A 20,787-nucleotide genomic window follows, 5' to 3' on the forward strand; every position below is an offset into this window, starting at 1 on the left:
ATTGGGAAGAGTGGGAGGAGATGAGGTTTGAGAGTTCAGAAGTTGTGAAGTGCAGAATGAGTTGAGTTTTGAAGGTCAAGGAAAGGACTTGAGTTTTCACTCTGCTCAAGTTAGTAAGCCATTGGATAATTTTCACTAAAGGAGTGACTTGATCTAACCCTGGCAAAGGGGTTGACAATACTTTGTTGGAAAGAGGGTATGGGTGGAAACGGAAGATTAGGAGAGAAATACGGTAGTTTGGACTATCGCAGTGAAGTGATAGGAAAGGGTCAGATTCTAGGTAAAAGATTCAAGATTGAGAACAAGATAAAAAGAGATGAAAGAAAACCTCTTTGAATTTACAGTAGAAAAATGTAATTTCCTTAACAACAAAAAGATCAATAACTGGATTTAAAAATGGGCAGAGGACTTGACTAGATAGTTCTCCAAAGATGATATACACATGGCCAACAAGCATATGAAAAGATGCTCAACATCACTAATTGCTAGGAAAATGTAAATCAAAACCTCGCACCCATTAAAATGGCTACTATAAAATATACAGAAAATAAATGTTGGCAAAGATGTGAAGAAATTGGAACTCTATGCACTGTTTGTGGGAATGTAAAAGGGTGCAGACATTGTGGAAAACAGTATGGAGGTTCCTTAAAAAAATTAAACTAGAATTACCACATGATCCAGCAATTCCACTTCTAGATATATATTCAAAATAACTGAAAGTATGAATTGAGTTGGTTCTCCCCATAGCTATGAATAAAAAAAGTTGTTTTAACAAATCATAGGTTCATAGAAAATCTCTAGTTTTGTGGTCTATTTTCTCTAATAATAGGAAATGAACTTTCAATAAAAAGTACATGGGCAGCCCTGGCTGGTTTGGTTCAGCGGTTAGAGCATTGGCCCGCAGCCAAAGAGTTGCAGGTTCGATTCTGGTCAAGGGCATGTACCTCAGTTGCAGTTTGTCCCCGGCTCTGGTCTGGGTCCTGCAGGACCAGTCAATGTTTCTCTCTCTCTCTCTCTCCCCCTCCTTCCCACTCTATCTGAAGATAAACAGAAAAATATCCTCAGGTGAGGATTTAAAAAAAAGAAAAATACATGAGGACCTTGAGCAAGTGGTTTATTTTTCACAGGACTGAAGTGCAGGTGGAAAGGAGCAATTCCTAGACTATCTGGAGGATCTGAGTAAATGAATTTCTACCTAAGCTATTAATTTACAATAACTGAAAAGAGATAATTTGTCTCTTCCAGTGGACTTTCGAATTAAATATAAGAGAAACTTAGGCAGAGAAAATACATGCAGAAAAATGTCTGGTATTATACTGAAACTAAACAACATTGAAAATATTTTTTTTCTATTGTATTATTTAGCTATCTGACTCTTAGAGAAGGAAAATGATATTCTTCCCAATCGGTTTATACAGAATTCAGCCCCCAAGGTACACCTTCATTAGAAACAGATTAAGGACAAACCTACATTTCGCAGTTTTTAAGCAAATGTCTGTACAGACACCATAGATGAACAAAATTACGCACTTTAAAATCTGAGGTTAACAAGGCACTTAAAAATAACCAAGGGTTATTGCTACTGCCTGTGATGTCATCGATTACGTAAACATCGCTATCTACTTGAAAAGTTATGGAAAAGCCCTCTTATTTTTTGCAACGGCTTAATAAGAGAAAATGATGCCACTACTGCAGCTGTCTGCATGCAGTTAAAACTCTGAATTTCTTGACGGTTGCTTTTGAATGGGGGGCTGTTTGCTACTTCGGGGCAATCGTGGGGTCAAGAACCTCACTGGAAGAAAAAATCATATACACTTTGCTAACGTGGGATAAAGTTGTTGAGCCTCTGGATCTGTGACTTGGAAGAAGGAAAAGAAAAAGACAACTATTTTTTGTTTGTTTTTGCCTTGTTCTTGCTGCTTTGGTGCAGAAACCCCCAAGAACGTTCAGGTCCACGGCTCGACACAGCAGGGAGAAACGGGAGCAGTAGTTCGGGCTTTCTGAGGAGTCTGTAAAGGCAAACAGCACTTAATTTTCAGCCGGCATCGGGTTTTGGCGAACTCCAGCGCTGGTTCAGTGTCCTCCTCCATTTGTTAGATGTTTTCACCTCTCGGTCTCTAACAAGGGCGGGGAAAGAAAAGGCGAAGTCACTCGGTCGCCACGGGCTGTCGCTTAGCATCGAGGGTCTCGGGAGTGGGCGGGGCCCGTCCGCCCCTCCTCGCCCGGGCTTTGAGCGCTCGCTCCTCGGGTCCCGCCCCCCAGGGCTGGGGGCGGGGCCGGCCGGGAGCTGCCCTCTTCCAACATGGCGCCGCGGGAGGCGAGTTCCGCCTGCTGGCTCCCGTTGTTCCGGCGCCGCGCATTTTGGTTCCGGAGTAACGGTGTCCTAACTGCCGCCTTTCTCCTTCTCCTCCCGCTGCTGCCGCCGCCGTCGCAGCCGCTGCCAGGAAGCGTGACCCGGACAGCTGGGGCTGAGCCCGCGTGGCCGCGCCCTCTGGCTCGGGTTGGGGCAGAGGACTCGCCCCCGACCCTCCCACGGAGGGCCCCCCCCCCGGCTTTCTGGAGGCCCCGGGGCTTCCTAACAGCCCTGGACTGAGTCCCCTACAGTCTGGGACGCTCCCCTCGTCCTCTTAGGAGGAGTGGACATCTGCCGCTCTATTTCCCTAAAACCGGGGCTCCTCTCTGCCGTCTTCTCACACCCACACAGGCAGCCGAGGGCTGCACGATCTCGTTTTGCCCTCTTTTCCAACTCTAGAACCTTCTGACCTCCGCTAGTTCCTTACCCCGTGCACGCTCACAGGGAGACATCCCTCTGCCCCATACAGCCTGGGCCTAGGTGGGTGCCTGCGGGGGGGGGCCCGTTCTTGACCACCCCTCCTCTCTCGTACCCCCTCACCCCCTGTCCTCTTCCCCCGGTCCCCTTGTCACCCCTGGGAGCCCCATCCTAACCAGGGGCCATGGATACCCCCTACCCCAGGATGTGAGCCCCTTTAACCTGTAATGCTGTGGCTGGCCTTTGGCCCCTCCCATGCCATGGAGAACCAGGTGCTGGTGATTCGCATCAAGATTCCAAATAGGGGCGCAGTGGACTGGACAGTGAACTCCGGCCCGCAGTTACTCTTCAGGGATGTACTGGTGAGTGTTAATCTCAGTGTCCAGATCCCAATGAGGGGGAACAGGGATTTGTGGAGTAGTCAGCACCTGACCACTGAATCTTACTCTGGTGGCCCTGGCCTTCCATGGGGGCAGTTTTATTGCTTCAACCACAAGCACTGATTAGTTGCATGGGCTGAAATCTGGCAAGTGTGCAGGGCCCTGGGTAACTAGAGATGATCAGATTGAATCCCTGCCCTCAAGTAGCTCACAGCCTGGATTGGGACATAGGCACAGAAGCAACCAACTGGAATACAAAAAGCTAAGTCTAGAAGAGAGTTTTTCTCAAGTGTTTTTTGGAATGTCCCTGGCAGATTCCAGCCATGTCTTTCTACTTAGTTCCCTGAACTTGGTGACCAGCAAGAAAGGGAAACAAGGCAGCTGTAACCTATCATGTTTCATCAGACATAAGTTGTTATTGATTTTAAGATATTTTATATACCACTAAGAAAACAAACAAACAAACAAAAAACACGCTACTCATTAAACTGTGACCCACCACACATTGTACAAAAACAGCTTGATGTCAGATATACTAAATTGGGGGAAAATGTGCATTTTAGAATCAGTGATGTATTCTTGTTTCATAATAAATACTTGGAATGTGTTTGAAATAAAATCATGGAATGTGAGAGCCACCTGCTTGGAGATGGCCTGTTGAGAGCCTTCTTATCTTCTTTGCAGATAGCTAATGAGGAGCAGTGAGGTGAAATGACTTTTCCAAAGCCCTGTTGCTTGTGAGTTCGGGAATCCGTACCAGAGCTCAGATTTCCTTACTTTTACTTAGTATTTATTTCCACATACTGTAGTGCCTTCTCATATTTTAGCATTCGTTTGAGACAATGTATTGTGCCCATTTTATTGAATAACTGAGGTATCAGAGGCAGAGCTGACTTACCAAGAAACACATTGTGAGTACCAGATCTATAGTGGAACTTACCTGCAAGATAAGATAGGGCTGGGTGGAGGTTCTTGGCAGGAGTAAGATCTTTGATGCCATTTTTGGTTGTCATAAGTTACCCAATCAACATTTGATTCCTATACCTTTGAGTTCTAGATGTTACTGAATACCCAGAACATATGGATTTTCAGGTGTCTGGGCCAAGAGTACAGAGGCTAGAGTTCACTCTTGTACACCAAATGCCATCCTTCTTGCATCCAGAGTTCTGCATCGTTCTCCATCCAGTCACATGCGCACAGGTTTCTCTTCATGCTCAAGTTCAAACGCCTTAATATCGTCCTCTGGGCCCATCTTAATTGGCTTGTGCTTGCCTGGCACCAGCTTCATTGCTCACCACAGCCCAGTGAGCATCTTCTGCTCTAGGCATTTAGAATTAACCTTGAGTTCTCCCAGATTCCCACTCGGCCCTTCTTCAGCTGGCCAACTCCCACCTGTCCTTCAAAGCCCAGCTTCACTTTTCTTCCACATTTGTCTTGGTTACTTGCCCCTCCTCTGTGTTCCCACAGCTTTGTTCCAGCAAGCACATAAGTTGTATCATAATTTTGTCTGTCTCCTCCATTAGATGGTAAACTTCTGGAGGAGATGGCCATCTCTGGTTCCCCTCTATTTCAGGTACACCATAGAACCCTGAAATCTTTGTTAAATGAGGAATCTTCAAAGAGGATGCTTTCAATTATGGTTTTGTGGGCAGCATACTAGGTTTTGAATGAAAAATTTTGGATTTAACGGCAAGTAGTCCCCTAACTAGGCAAGTCACTCTGTCCTCTGAGCCTCAGTTTCCTTACTTGTAAAATGGGGATAATTGTGAAGACTACATGAGTTTGGGTCTATGATGAGGGAAACAAGAGCTCTCTCACTTTACTTATTGTATTTGAGATATCAGAAGATATTAATTAGAAACCCGAAAGCGTCCCCTTTATCTAATGCAAACCTCCTCACCTCAGTTTTCAATTAAGGAAGCATGAACCCAAAGGTGGGAAATGCTAAAGTCACACGGCTAGTTTTTGACAGAACCAGACAGAAAAGCCAGAAGAACTTTGTAGTCACTGAGTCAGTTGTAACAGAGTGTTTGGAACAGGAGTTAGTCCTTGAGGGCTCCAGTCACAGGTGTCAAATACCTGGGAGACCCTGGGCAAGTCACTTGGCCACTGTAGACCTGTGCCCTTTGTCTGAATTAAGTAGGAACTGGCTGCAATGTGAAACAGACTGAGCTGGTGCTCAAGGGCAGAGACATTTGGGTTATCTGTTTTTCAGCTTTGTGTGTTTCTCTTTTTCCTGGAGACATAGTGCACAGTCTGGGGAAATTGTGCGGGAGATCTGAATCTCTGGAATTAGTGGTCGAGAGCATGTTACCCCTTTCCTCTTGCTGTATGAGTCCTGTCTCCCAAGTCCCAGTTCAGATTTCCCTTCATCTGTTTATACCAAGTCTGTGATTTTTCCTTCCTCCTGAGTTAAGTAGCAAATACTACTTGCTACTTACGTTTTTTTGGTTTGGTTCTTATTATACTGTTAAGTATTCTGTATGGTTAGTCCTCTAAGTTTGTCTTTATCTCTGAGACCAGATTATAACTTTCATAAGTCTTATTTTTCTTTTCTTTTTAAAAATTTCTTTTTCCTTTATTGATTTTTAGAGAGAGAGGAAGTGAGAAGGAGAGATAGATATATCAGTGAGAGAGAACATTGATTGGCCATCTCCTGCATGCCCCCCTCTGGGGAATTTGGCCCACAACCTGGGCATGTGCCCTGACCGGGAATCGAACCGGCGACCTATTGGTGCATGGCTCAACCACTGAGCCACACCGGCCGGGCCTAAGTCTTATTTTTCTATCGCCTCTAGCTTTGTGTTCTTCATGCTTCTAGTACATTGTAGATGGTTAATTATACTTTTGGTCTGTCAGATTTTTGACTGATGTATTGAAAGGAAAGAGAGGGAAAGGATGAAGAAATTATCACTATCAAGATATTTAGCCCTGGCCAGTTTGGCTCAGTGGTTTAGCATCAGCCTGCAGACCAGAGAGTCCCGGGTTCGGTTCCTGCTAGGGGCATGTACCACTAAATAAATAAATAAATAAATAAAAAGATATTTAGCCCTGGCCGGTTTGGCTCAGCATTTGGAGCATCTGCCTGTGGACCAGAGAGTCCTGGGTTCGGTTCCCAGTAGGGGCACGTACCAAAAAAAAAAAAAAAAAAAAATGGTATTTAAACTTAAGTTCCTTTTGAAACCTCTTTAGGTTAGGTAAATGTCATATCGAAGAGAAGACTGGGTTGCTTTGAAATAAATAACATAGAGAAATAAATAACATAAAATATAACTGGAGCCCTGGCGGGTTTGACTCAGCAGTTAGAGCGTCGGCCAAGAACGAAAGACTCCCAGGTTCAATTCCAGCCAAGGGCACGTAACTCAGTTACAGTTCGTCTCCAGCCCTGGTTGGGGTCATGCGGGAGGCAACCAATTGATGTGTCTCTCTCACATCAATATTTCTCTCTCTCTTCCTCTCTCCCTCCCTCCCGCTCTATATAGACAGACTTTGGACTGTCTATACTGTGTTAGGCTAGCTTATGTTTATTATATTTTTTATTTAATTTTTATATTACCTCTGTAAGTATTACTAGACCCGTATTGGAGGATAATCAGATTGAGGCTCAGAGAGGTTAAGTAATTTGTTCCTAATCACACAGTTAGCATGTGCAGAGCTGAGATTCAAATCCAGGACAGTCTGACTCCCAAACCCCTTACTCTTTGTACTACAGTACATTCCACAGCTTCCCATAGGAGAAACCAAATTTTTGTAAACACACAGTAGTGTATTTGTATACACTGTTGAATTGATAGTGAAAGATTATATTATTAATACAACGTAGAAAATATTTTGTAAAGATTCTCCCCCCAGCTCCCATCCCCACCCCATGAATAGAGATTTAAACTGTGGGTTTGCATTGCTAGGCTAAGTGTGATTATGAGCTAATGTTTTTATAGTTTATGCCCACATTTCAAAAATCTTTTCCAGGTTCTCATATTTCCTCCAGGATTTGCCACATGTTAGCAATAAAGAAGATGGCTAATTGTGTTTCTTTATTCTTTCTTTGTTTAGGATGTGATAGGCCAGGTTCTGCCTGAAGCAACCACCACAGCATTTGAATGTAAGTCTGGCTTGTATACTTTCTTGACTGTTTCCTTCTGCAGTCATTTTTCAAAGGGTTTATGGGTTGCATTACTTTAGAAACTGACAAAAACAGATTATTTATGATCATCACATGGTACATTTAAATATTTATAAATTAATGCAAGTTTAATGATGATACTTAACTGAGTAATATTTTCTTATTTAATCATATCTTGGGTGTGATATTTCTGTAATATAGCTTTAATTACCAACATGACCTTTATCTGCTCTTGCTCCTCACTGTAATAATATTGTGGTGTAAAATGAAACTTGTAAACTACCTGTAGGCCAATGATTATTGATTAAGAGGTTTTAATGCATTGCTGCTTTATAACATCAACAGAGTAGAGCTTTTAAGAGAACATTGAGTGGAATAATTCTGTTGTAGTGGGGCTTGGCATGGCACCTAGATGATGGCAGCAACACTTCAGGTCTTGAGTCCCTTCCTCTACCACCCTCCACACCACACCAGTTGGCTTAGAGACCAGGAGCAGGGGCAGGGTACTAGAAAGTTGGTTTTGACATGAGCCAGGTCATTGCAGGAGAGGTCAAGGTCTGAGTAATGTTAAGGTGAGGGTTTAGTCAGTAGCTGTGGCATTGAGAAGGATAATGCATTTGTAACTGTAGTTCCCATCGTTTTTTTAAAGGTGAGGGTCACTTTCCATGTGGAAAAATGTATGATTTCTCCACACGATAGTATACATTTTGTGCTTGTGTTTTAAGCAGCTGGTTAATGACAGAGAGTACACTGTCCTCTGTTTTATTTATATTCTCTTTGGAGGACAATTTGGCAGTACTTACCAAAATATAAAACGTGTAAAACCTTGACTCAGCAGATCCACTTTTAGGAAGCTGTCCAACAGAAAGACCTAAACATATGTTCAGTGCCCTTCAAATAAAGTGTTCATTGTGGAATTATTTTTAATAGCAAAAAATTAAAAGTAAGCTAAATGCCTAAAATAACAGAATAAATTATTTATCTATAATCTGAATCATTAAGCAGTGGCTATAAAGAATGAGTTAGGCCCTGGCTGGTTTAGCTCAGCAATTAGAGTGTCGGCCCACAGACCGGAGAGTCCCGGGTTTGGTTCCTGCTAAGGGCACGTACCTTGGTTGCAATTTGTCCCTGGCCCCGGTTGGGGTCATGTGGGTGGCACTCGATATGTCTCTCTCATATCGATGTTTCTCTCTCTCTTCCTCCTTCTCTCCCTCCCGCTCTATCTAAAGATAAATGCAAGAAAATATCCTCAGGTGAGGATAACAAGAAACAAAAAGAATGAGATAGGATTTTATGCATTGACAGGGAAAGATATCCACGATTTATTATTGAATAAACAAATAGAATATATGGTATGATCCTGTTTTGTGAAAAAGCTAATCTCTTCTCCTCCCAACTTCATGAATATCTTGAAACAAGGATCCAAAGTTGCCCGCTACGCTACGGTGCTTTCCAGTGCTTCCCCCGGAAAAGGCGACTTGGGGGCTGAAGTGGGGGAAGGGTTGGCTGAATGAGCACACTTTTTACTTTATATATTTTTCTATTGTTTGAATATTTTCAACAATTACTATGTTTTGAAAGCTACTTGAATAGAACTCTTAGAATAATTACTGTTTTATTAGCCACACTGGACTCTATCTACTATTGAAAAATAGTACATATATCTGAAGTACATATTAGTGTTGTAAACTCTTTAGACCCCTTGCAGTAACTCCTTGGGGGGGCCAGGGATTCCATGGACAGTCTAATAGTTAACATTTGGAGTACTTACTGTTGCTAGATGCTGTGCTAAGAGCATTCCATGGGTTATCTCATTTAATTTAACCTTCATAAGATCCCCATGAAGTACTTTGACAGACTGTTATTAGCTCTGTTTTAGTTGAGGAAAGGGCATCTCTAAGCAACCTGCTCGGAATCTTATAGCTAGTAAATGGTAAAGTGGAATTTCTGGAGTATACTCCAGGGTGTGTGTGTGTGTGTGTGTGTGTGTGTGTGTGTTCTAAACCAATACTGAGACTTGTTTTGAGAGTTGTCATAATTCTTGAAACCATGTATTCTGATTGTTCTTAAGTGCAGCAAAAAAGAAGCTTTATACTTTTTACCTCTTGCTTTCTGGGTCCTCCAAAGTGCCTCAGTGTACCTGTGCCCCACAAGCTTCAAGAGTTAGGTTGGTAGTAATAATACTGATTACTTTAACTATCATTTATGGATGGCCTGCTCTGTGCCAGGCAATGTACTACATAATTTACTTTAATTGTTGCTAATCTCTACAACAGGAAAAGTAGGAAAATTATACCTGTGAAGAAACTGAAGCTCTGAGAGACGAAATGATTGCCAAAATTGATCAGCTCGAAAGTGGTGGAGCCCAGATTCAAACAGTTTTTTTTTTTAGTGTAACACTTGTGCCCTATATTTATAATTAAGCATATCGGAAACCTGTGAAGTGTGTTAAGTATGTTTTATATGGTTTATGGGTTTATGGTTTATGGGTATGATGGAAAAACTCTTGAAAAATTAAACTTTTATCCAAGAAATATTTATGGTATTATATTTAATACTGAAAAATATACCTAGCATGCTTACAGTTTTAGGTTTAGGTTCTTAGACATCTCATTCCTTTTTTTCTCCCAGCATGGCAGCAGCTCTGTGCCCATCTGCATCTGGACCAGTTGTAGGTGAAAAAATAAAAATACAAAACAAAAACACACGCAGACAAAATAATGGTAGTTTTTTGTGCTTAGATCATCAAGTACTTTCCATTAGAGATATAAAATCCTAGGCTGGCTTTTTTCATGATTGTTCTAAGGTGATCTTATTTTCTGAACCAAAGATCTGAACTAATAAATGGAATCTATGTATAAGAAACAGCTGGAAAGATGTAGTTTGTAAGCTAATGTACTGATGTTTTTGAGCTGTTTCAGTGATTTGTGGATATGATAGAACAATTCTTGAATACAAAAAACTTTAATCAAAGATATATTTATGGTAGTATATTTATTACTAAAAAGCATACCTAACACCAATTGATTTCTTATACAAAAAAGATGGTATTATATTTAGTGATATGAATGTAGCAACAAGAAAAAGGTCACATACCATCAGATTGACCTGTTTTACATAAACGTAGAGAAAAGAATTTGAGTAAGGGGAAAGATCAGTTATTGTTATAGATTCTTCAGCTCTGAAAAAAGCCATCTATCTCTTCAGTGAAGTCTCCGGTACCCTAGATGTAGTTAATTTCTCTGTGCACCTTTATGGGAGCAGGTTACCTTTTAGGTCTGCCTTCTGGTTGGTTGTATGTCTTTCTCTTTCCTCACTAGATTTTGAATGAATCTGTGACAGGGATCATGTTTTATTTCACTTTTACTCTCTTCTTAGTACTTAGCTTAGTGCCTTATAAAAACACCCTTGTTGAATAAAATGGAATGTTTTATGTCTGTAGTCAAATGAAAATTATAAAATGCATTTGACCTAAAGCCAAGTAAGTGATTTGCTCCAAATTCAAATTCCCAGCCCTGGCCAGTTTGGCTCAGCGGTTAGAGCGTCGGCCTGCGGTCCGGAGAGACCCGGGTTCGGTTCCCGCTAAGGGCACGTACTTCGGTTGCAGTTTGTCCCTGGCCTTGGTTGGTCGTGCGGGTGGCAGCCACTCGATGTGTCCCTTCACGTCGATGTTTCTCTCTCTCTCTCCCTTCCTCTCTCTCCCTCCCACTCTGTCTGTACAAAAAATGGAAAGATGTCCTCGGGTGAGGATAAAAAACAAACAAACAAACAAATTCCCACACTTGACTGGGCCTGGTGTCCTGTGGGACTGAGGGTCTGCAGTGGCTGTATTCTTTCTTTCTTTAAAAATATTTTTCCTTTATTAATTTTAGAGAGAGAGGAAAGGAAAGGAGAAAGAGAGAGAGAGAGAGAAACATTGATGAGAGAGAACATCGACTGGTTGCCTCCAGCATGCCCCGCACTGGGGATTGGGCCCATAACCTGTGCCTGACCAGGAATTGAACTGGTGACCAGCCAGGGTGTGGCTGTATTCTTTCTGACTCTGTCCCTGGGGATGGTATTTCTGAGGAGAGCTGGGCTGGATGAGGGAAGGGAGGCCTATTTGTGCTGAATTCACTTCTTGGACTGATTATCCTAAACTTTTTTTTCTTTTTATTCCTTCTTGGTTTTGCTTCCTTACAAGAGCACAAATGAAAGTACTTTTCAGTATCCAGTGTTTAACATTTTTTTAAATTAAGAAGGTATAGATGATTTTTAAAAAACATTGAAACAGCCAGGTCGGTGTGGCTCAGTGGATTGAGCATTGGCCCATGTACTGAGAGGTCATGGTTCGAGTCCCAGTCAGGGCACATGCCCAGGTTGCAGGCTCGTTCCCAGTGGGATGTGTGCAGGAGGCAGCCAATGTTTCTTTCTCACAGTGATGTTTCCCTTTCACAACGATGTTTCTCTCTCCCTCTCTCGCTAAAAAATTAATAAAAACATATTTAGAAAAGCAAAAACAAAAACATTCACATAACATAGAATAAAGCAAAATGTAAAAGTCTTCATTTTACCAAAGTCAGTAGTTAACAGTTTCTTCTGTATCTTTATAGAAATTTTCTCTGTGTGTCTTCTGTACTATACTGGAACTAGTTTCCCTGCCCGCATGTGGTAGTGTACATTGGGCCCCTTTCCAACATTAGTGTGGGCAACCTCATTCTTCTGCATGACTGCATTTTACTGAATTTTATGGTTATGGCTTAATTTATTTAGCTTATTGATGGATCAGTTTTAAGTTTGTTACTGGCATTTTAGTATCAGAAGAAATGCTGCAGACAGCAATAGTGTCTTGTATCATTCCACATTGTGGAAATATATTTGTAGGATAAATTCCTCAGAGCTGGAACTACTGAGACAGAGTATCCATTTTTTACATATTAATAGCTATTACCATGTTGCTGTCAAAAAGATAGAACCAATTTACACTCCCACCAACGATGTTTGAGAATGCCCATTTCTATCTACCTTCACCAGCTCTGGGTATTAGCACACTTTTTAGTCAATGTCAGTTTAATAGGTGAAAAAAATGAATTGTTGTTTTATTTTGTATTTCTTCAGTTATAAATGAGCCTGAGCATCTTTTCATTTGTATTTAATTTCTATTAACCATCTGTCACCTTTGCCAATTTTTCTATTACGTTATTTGTCTTTTTCTGATTTAAAAACTTTCCAATATTAAGAAAATTGTCCCTTTGTCTTGTATGTTACAGATATTTTTGTGTAGTTTATTAGCTTTCTTTCCGTTGGTTTTGTTCTTTTTTTTTCAATGGAAAAGTTTAAAGTTTTTACATGGTCAGTTTTATCTTATTTTCCTTTGTGACTTCTAGATTTATGTCAAGCTTAGAAAGGTCTTTTACATTCCACGATATCGAAAAGCATTCATCCACATTCTCTTTTTTTACATTAATGGGGTTAAGCAAAGATACATACGTATGTTCATATGTGTGTTAGTGTTTGTTTTTTAAACAGTGTGCATTTCTATTACAAAGGGTTTTTTGGTGCTATATTTCATTTATTTTGGTGAAAGGAGGAGTTAAGCAGATAGCTGTTGAGCCCATAGCAGTTATTGAATAATTCGTCTTTCGAAACCCAGATGTGAGAACACTTATGAGATGAAGCTACATTCCATAACCATAACAATCTTGTGTATTTGCGTGTGTGGGCCCTACATATGTAGCAGTGTGACATTTATATAGGCCCAAAAACCCTTGCTAATTTTTAGTTTTATTAACAGGTTAATAAATATACCAACACATGAGGTGATGAAAAGCACTGTGCCCACTGATGAGTTTCCTTCACATATCTGTTACATGAATTCCGCTCTGAGTTTTCTCCAGACAAGTTACTCCTATAAAATGATTGTTGGGCTGGTTGATGGATAGTAAAGTCTTATTGGTGACTTGAAAATCTGTATAGACAAATGCTGACTTCTACCTAGAAATACTGTGTGGCACCACTTTCCTATGATACTCTGACTTCACATATTTTGGTCTATAGCTCTCATAAATATCTTCATACTTGTCAAACCATATATCTAAATATTGGTTCAAAAGAATGGTTATAGGATAAATCTTTACTTATGTCTTTCTTCAACCATGACCATTTTATACTCACTTCTTATTGAATAGAAGATTGTTTCTTGAAGGCAGTAGACAATATTGCTCATTTTTGAATTCCTGGAAAGCCTAACATGGTACATGGCACATAATACTCACTCAGTCTGTGTTTCTGGATTGCATAGATGGTTGAAGAAATGAAGTAAAAGGACAAGCTTTTCAAATCTCATCCATTAGCCAATTCTATTAGCTTTCTTTAAAATATACCTAGCATGTGATGACTCTCGGCTTGGTTTAGGCCACCATCATATCTCACCTGGACTAGATCATTGGTCTCCTAACTGGTCTCCCTGTTTCTGCTTTTGCCTCTATACAGCAGCTAAAGTGATCATTTTAGAAATTAAGTAATACTCAAAACCTTGCAGTGGTTTCCGTCTTACTCAGAAGAGCCAAGTCTTTGAAATGTCCTACAGGGCCCTGCATTTTCTCGGCTGCTACACCATTACTTCTTTGAACGCATCTATTTCTCTCCCCACTCCCATTCTATTCCACTTATCTGGTTTTCTTTCATTCTCTCTTCCTCGGGACCTTTGCATTAGCTCTTCCCTCTACCCAGGATACTCTTTCCCCAGATATCTGTACAGCCCAAACTCCCTTCAGTCTCTTTCAACAACAGTGAAAGTTCCATGAGATCAGGTTTTCTTTTTTCACAACCACTATCCTCAGAGCTGAGAAAGTTTCCTGCTGCATGGAAGACACTTATTTCTTGTAAAGAAGAAGGGAGCAAAGAACTGAAGAAGGAATCAGGAGGGTGGGAGGTATGAAGCTAAATTAAACTCAGGAATATGAAGATGTGGCCATTGAAACTATGGCCTCTGGTCCTGTCCAGATTACACACCTGAGAAGGTCTAAACTTGAAAACTTTTCTGGTGATTTCCTGTTGATGTCTTTCTAACCTCTACAATTATGTTTTCATTTCTTTCCTCTTACCTTGGAAAAAATGCCTTTGCTGTAGTTCTAATTGACTCCCTTCTGGCAGTGAAGGAATTGACAAATGACATATAATATATTGCCTTAGCTTTCTGTTGCTCTTGTAGAAGCTAGATTGTTTCTCTCCAAAGCCCACCTGAGTCCTGTCACTGCAGTGGGTGCTGTTTGGCTGAGAGCTCCCCAGTGTCTGCTGTTTACTTGGTAGGTAGGCACTGTGCTTGCCATTCTGACCGCCCGTACCTGAGGCTGCCTCTCCTCCTCTGTTGGGCCTTTCTGTTCCTTCTCTTGGTTTCTCTTTTGGATTGCACATTGCCTCAAATAAAATTGCTAACAACATATGGCCTGTTATGATTCTCTTTTCCCAAACTCTGCCATTTTGTATATTTGTGACACACTGCAGATTTTGTGAAGATTGCTTCATAATATTTGTTTACCATCTGCTGCACTCTATTTGGTATCTTGCTAGGATTTTTTCCCCATTTTAAGTGACATTAACAAAATCCAGCCAGTACATAGACTTTCTGGTTCTACTTTTGCTTCCCTAATGTGCTGGAAAATCATATTACTATGCTCCAGGCAACTAGAGAAGCCTGGAATTCTCATTGTGAACCAGTGTGTCAGATCTTTTGCACCCTTCTCCCCCTTCCTGGTCATATCTGTAATGTGTTTTTGGTCAGATGGCAAAGAACCTCCATGTGTAAGACAAAAAGAGTTCAAATTATTTTTTCTACTTCTGTCTACCTAGTACCATTACTTCCTAGTGTTCTTCACTAACATATTTATACTTTTGAAACTCTTTGTGCCATTTTAGTAAGTTTTTATTATTTATAGTCACAGTTAGTATACTTTTTTTTCCCCCTCACCTGAGGACATTTTTCCATTTTTTTGTTCAGATAGAGTGGGAGGGAGAGAGAGGAAGAGAGAGAGAGAGAGAAACATCTACGTGAAAGGGTCACATCGAGTGGCTGCCACGCGCACAACCCAACCAGGGCTGAGGATAAACTGCAACCGAGGTACACGCCCTTAGCAGGAACCGAACCCGGGTCTCTCTGGACCGCAGGCCAACGCTCTAACCATTGAGCAAAGCCGGCCAGGGCCCAGTTAGTATACTTTTTATAGCTAATCCAGTTCTATAGGCAAATAGCTAGAGTCTTTGCTAGATGGGCTATGTATGTCCAACCTATTATTGAGATAAGTATTTTAAGTTATTGTCATACTAATTGTCTGGTATCTGTTTCTACTTTATTAACCTTTATTAATTTCTCATACAATAAAGTCAACTCATTGTCTTTATTTTTTAAATTTTTTTCCCAGCTTGATTGAGATATAATTGACATACAACATTGTATAAGTTTAAGGTGTACAACATACTGATTAGATACAGTTATATACTGCAAGATGATTGCTACCATAGTATTTACTAACACCTCCATCCCATCACATAATTACCATTTCTTTTTTGTGCTAAGAACATTTAAGATTTACTCTCTTAGTAAGACTGAATTATATAATACATTATTATTAGCTGTAATCACCATGCTATACATTAGATCCCAAGACCTTGTTATACTTGTAACTATTAATCACAATTATTAGAGTGAATCAGAAAGTCTCTCAAAGAGCAATTTGTAAAGAAAGCCAATACATACATAAAATTGGGTCTTCAATTTATTCATAAGAACTATTAATTACTGTGTCATGTAAGCCTGATTTTATCCTCAGACTTTAGTAGAATGTCTCTTTCAACTTCTCAGGACTTTTTCTCTTGGAGTCAAACCCTTTACAGGATAGCAGTCAACACTTTACCACTAGGTTGGCTATTCTGGCTGATTAGCTTCAGTTTTCTGTCCACTTAAAGCAAAATAGCTGTGTAGGGTTTCATAACTGCTTTTATGGAACTGCTAGATAAGAAATTATTCTGGTGGCTGACTCCCCTCACAGTTTTTTTGCTGAAATAATCCCTAAGATATTTCATAGAATTTTAGAATTCTAGAATCTTTTGTTTTAAGTAGACTTAAAGATTCAAAACTGGTTTTGAGAGCTTAGAGAACTCTTTGTTGTTGTTATTCCTGATTTAGTAAGACTGTGATTTAAATGATTTTTTGGAATCCATGTCTTCTTTTTATAGATTATAAAAAGATTTTTCACCTGTTTTACTAAACTCCAATCACTTCCTCATCCCATGTGAGCAGTAACTTTTGAGGTCTTGTGCATATTGAAATTTGTATATAACCAGTCCCTGGATATAAGCTGGCTCTGGTATAGAAATGAGATTTACAAAATGCTACTTTGTTTGGGTTGGAAATATTACCAAGTTCAGGACTTTATCTAGAACAAGTCAGTTAGGTCCACATATAAATGGAGAATTTAATTTGGCTTTAAAACAAAAACGTAAAGTACTTTCATGTGTGGTAATATGCAACATTATATTCCTTTATACTACATCTGATTTTCCCCTTTGTTTCCTGCATTTGTAAGAAAACTTTTTTACTTAACCTTGAAAGTACTAGTTTCTAGAACCTGTGTAGAAACTTCTTATTTCCAAAACTAGAATGGCATTTCTCCTTCAATTTGGCTTTATAGATTTTATAACTTAAAAAAAGAAAGAAAGAAGGAAAAGTGTTAGATTATATATGTAACATTCCTTGGAGTGTGCCACCTTCATTGCTGAAAGTGACCATTGTGTGCCTTTTATACTGAAAACAGGCAACTCTTGGTAGCATAATGCCAATAGTGACTTTAGACAGTTCCTAGCTATGTAGATATTTAGTGTGACTTGATGATTTACATCAAGTTGGGGAGCTCTTTGGAAGTGAACCAGGATCCAGGAACAAATGCTTTGAAGAGAAAATCCAAGCAAGAGCTGTTGGTTTAATCACCGTGCAGGATTGACTCAAGTGCTGGTTTCCATCATGATGTCAGATTGCTATTGGCTACCGAAGAGAAAACAGAAGTAGTATTTTGCCCTGTGAAATAGGCTAATTGGGAAACAACACAAGCTCCTTCCTAGGGTTCCCCGAGCCTGGTCAGTGAACAGGGGGATATCGTCAGAACTATAGCTGGGCAGGAGGGAGGGCTGGTAGGTAAAGATCCTTGTGCTGAACTGAACTCATGCTATATTTTCAGTAAGAATCCCCAGAGCATGTGATGTAAGTGTATTCTCTTCATGATGAGGGATTCATTTGTTTCTCCAGGACTGGGGTCAGTTTCTCTGCATCTGATCACATCAGCAATTAGATACCCAAGATTTACCAAAATAAATAAATAACACCACTGATTGTTCAATAAGCGCACCAGAGCTGAGACATTCAAATGAGAGAGAGCAGTCCCTTCCAAGTTGTCCCCGGGGAGGCTGTGTACTTCTTCCAACAATGCTGCTGTTGTTAAAAATGTTTTTGGCATTTTTCTTTTAACTGTATAGTTTGAGTCTACCACATAGGCTTTTTTCTTGTTTGACAGATCTTTATCTTTAGAAAGACGAAGTAGCTAACTAAACATTTAGAAATAGCCAAAAGTCATTCTGAGTTCTTTTTGGCAGGTAGTGTAGGTGAGTGATCAGGTGGACAATTTCTTTTGGCTTAAAAATGAGATCTGGGCCCAGCTGATGTGGCTCAGTGGTTGAGCATCGACCCATGTACCAAGAGGTCACCAGTTCGATTCCCAGTCAGGGCACATGCCCAGGTTGTAGGCCTGATCCCTCAGTAGGGGCGTGCAGGAAGTGGCCAGTCGATGTTCTCTCTCATCAATGTTTCTATCTCTCCCTCTCCTTTCTTCTCTCTCTAAAAATCAATAAAGAAAACAAAATATTTTTTTAAATGAGATCTATTTTCATGTCCCTCTTTCTAGTTCTTAAAGCAGTTTGTGAAGAGTTTTTTCAAAACTATTTGAATAAGGGAAGCATAGTTGAAATAAATACATTGTTTCTGGATGTGGCTACTTCATTGATACAGTTAATCAAATGTATACATTCTGGTTATGTATTTTATAAAGCCTTATTATCCTCTAGTGTTATGACTATTTCAAAGTACCATGAATCGCCTATGTGAAGTTTACTATGGTCAGAGAGTTCCTATTACAAATGAAACTGTTCAAAAGAGAAAGAAAGCTACTAGATACACTAGGATATGGGGAGAATTGTGCTAAAGTTGCTTTGCAAGTTAACCTTACACTAGGCTCCCATTTTTTCTTCTGTAAAATGGAATAATAATAATAATCAAGTCATACTATTCACATTAAAGGGTCATTGTGAGGCTTTTCAGGAGTTACTTACTGCCCATGAAGCACAAATTATGGTGCCGTGTGTATAATGATGTTAAATAAATGTTAGCCATTTTTATCATGCTATTGTGACATGCTGGATTGCCTGGAAGAGAGGAAGAATGGAGAAATAGAAGGGTAGGGTGCTGTGTAGGAAAGAAAAAAAAGTGCTGGTAGTACAGCAGGACTGGCCAGTCTTCAGTTTTTATAGTTCTCTAAACCAAATCTGTTTTAGTCATACTCCTAAATACATGTCATGAATGCCATGAGCAATATTTTAATTTTCAGCTGTCCCTAATTTTTTAAGTTCTTTATTGAGATTCTGGTTGTATTCTGAACAACAACAAAGCAAAACAGCAAACCTCAACATCCCCCAAAATAGGGTCTTGAGAATTTGGATATCCTTTGTAAAAATCAATTGTATTATGTTTCCAGCTGACGTGATTTTTGTACATTAAAAACATGTAAATCTTAATCACTTACGTTAATGTTGATCTTTAAACAGATGAAGATGAAGATGGTGATCGAATTACTGTGAGAAGTGATGAAGAAATGAAGGCAATGTTGTCATATGTAAGTATATTACAAAAGAGGACCATCTTAAAAATGTTAGTGTAATCAAGGATGCTGTTGCTTGGCAGAGTGAAAATATAAAAGTAAATCACAGTTGCCATAACATTTTCTATATAGTATGTAAGGTTTTCAAAAATTTCCTTATGTGAAAGTTAAGGGCATTCTTTCCAAAAGACTCTTACTGATCGTATCATGAACATTAAGAATAATGCATCTTAATGACTTTTGCATTAGGTATGTGGTGCAGACTAAATGGACTATCAATTTCCTGTATTTTTTATGCAGTACTTAAAGTAACGGCTCATTAAAAATGAACCCCTGGGCTTAAAAAATTTTTCAAAATCTACTTTCAACTGGAGATCTCTTTCACCCTTCCAAACATATTATAGTTACAATGTAGCTGCAGGCTTAATATGGATACACAATTTAAAGATGTGCTCTCAGTTATTTTATGCACCCCCACACCCATCCATCCCAAGATGAACTACTATGGGGTTACTTACTGAATCAAAGTGATTTGAATATATCCTGAAATGACTTTTATTTTGCGTTTTGGATTTCAGTGACAATTTACATTAATGTTTGTCACAGGACTAAAGTAGATAAATAAGAGAAAAGACTACATTTCTAAAACTTTAATACTAAGCTTGAAAAATTCAACTATGATGAAGAGACATAGCTTCTCTGAGCCCCAATTTGTGCTTTACTCTTATATACCAGATGCTTATTTTGTTTTATTTCCTCTCATTTGTTTTATTTTATTTTATCTGAGTTTGTCATGTGTTTACAAAACCTTCTCTAGTGGTCTGGTGGAAAGAGCATTGGACTGGAAGGTCTCTTCTGGTTTCCTGGCCTTGGTCAAATCACTAATCTTTCTGTGCTGTAGTGCCTCATCTGTCAGTTGTGGATAACAATATGTCCTTTCTACAGCACAGGGTCATTGTAATGATCAAATAGGGGAGTAGCTGTGAAAGCCCTTTAAAACCTTAAACGTTCTATACAAATGCAGAGTATTATGGTGGAAATGATAGAATCAGGGTCCTTGCTTTTCAGTGAGACTCTATTCTTAGCTAACAGTTAGGTTGTAGGTTTTTGATAGACTTCAACTTCAACTCAAGGTATTGTTTCATTGTAATGAAAACTGTAAAATATCTGTATGGGTTTCCGCCAATAGTTTTAATTTAGGGTAGGAGGAAAGAGAACAAGAAGAATGGCATGATTAACAGAGCGTTGCATTTAGAGCTGCACAGAGTAGAAAAAGTCAATTTCCCATTGACTTCCCATTAACTTATTTGAGAGTCCTTGTGCTTTGAGAATTTAGAGCAGGGCTCATCAGCACCTTGAAAAGCAAAGTAGGATAGTCTGCTGAACGGTATAGCACTAGAATTGATAGATTTCTAACTCTCCTGAGAATGTGACATGCTTATTTTTAGAAAACACACACATAGCCCTGGCCGGTTTGGCGCAGTGGTTGGAGTGTTGGCCCGCAGACCAGAGAGTCCCAGGTTCAGTTCCTGCTAAGGGAACGTACCTCAGTTGCAGTTTGTCCTCGGTCCCAGTTGGGGTCATGTGAGTGGCAGCCACTTGATGTGTCTCTCT

The 20,787-nt window shown here is 39.8% G+C and overlaps 1 protein-coding gene across 10 annotated transcripts in view; it reads left to right on the plus strand.

Moving 5' to 3' along the window:
• The first annotated feature begins 2,392 nt into the window (after positions 1–2,392).
• Positions 2,393–20,787, plus strand: part of MAP2K5 (mitogen-activated protein kinase kinase 5) — a 266,821-nt gene continuing 248,426 nt past the window's right edge. For 6 of the 10 annotated variants that reach the window (XR_004960015.1, XR_004960014.1, XM_036265397.1 and 3 more), the window contains exons 1-3: positions 2,903–3,132; positions 7,204–7,252; positions 19,121–19,188. Coding sequence is in view for 6 of the 10 variants with exons in the window: in XM_036265397.1 (XP_036121290.1) it covers positions 2,998–3,132; positions 7,204–7,252; positions 19,121–19,188 (252 nt within the window). In the remaining 4 variants the exon portion in view is untranslated. Of the gene's footprint in view, positions 3,133–7,203; positions 7,253–19,120; positions 19,189–20,787 lie in introns of all 10 variants that reach the window. The other 4 variants (XM_036265405.1, XM_036265421.1, XR_004960022.1 and 1 more) reach the window with 2 other exon arrangements.

The sequence above is a fragment of the Molossus molossus genome, unplaced genomic scaffold, assembly GCF_014108415.1.
Source record: "Molossus molossus isolate mMolMol1 unplaced genomic scaffold, mMolMol1.p scaffold_m16_p_1, whole genome shotgun sequence".
NCBI classification, from domain to species: domain Eukaryota; kingdom Metazoa; phylum Chordata; class Mammalia; order Chiroptera; family Molossidae; genus Molossus; species Molossus molossus.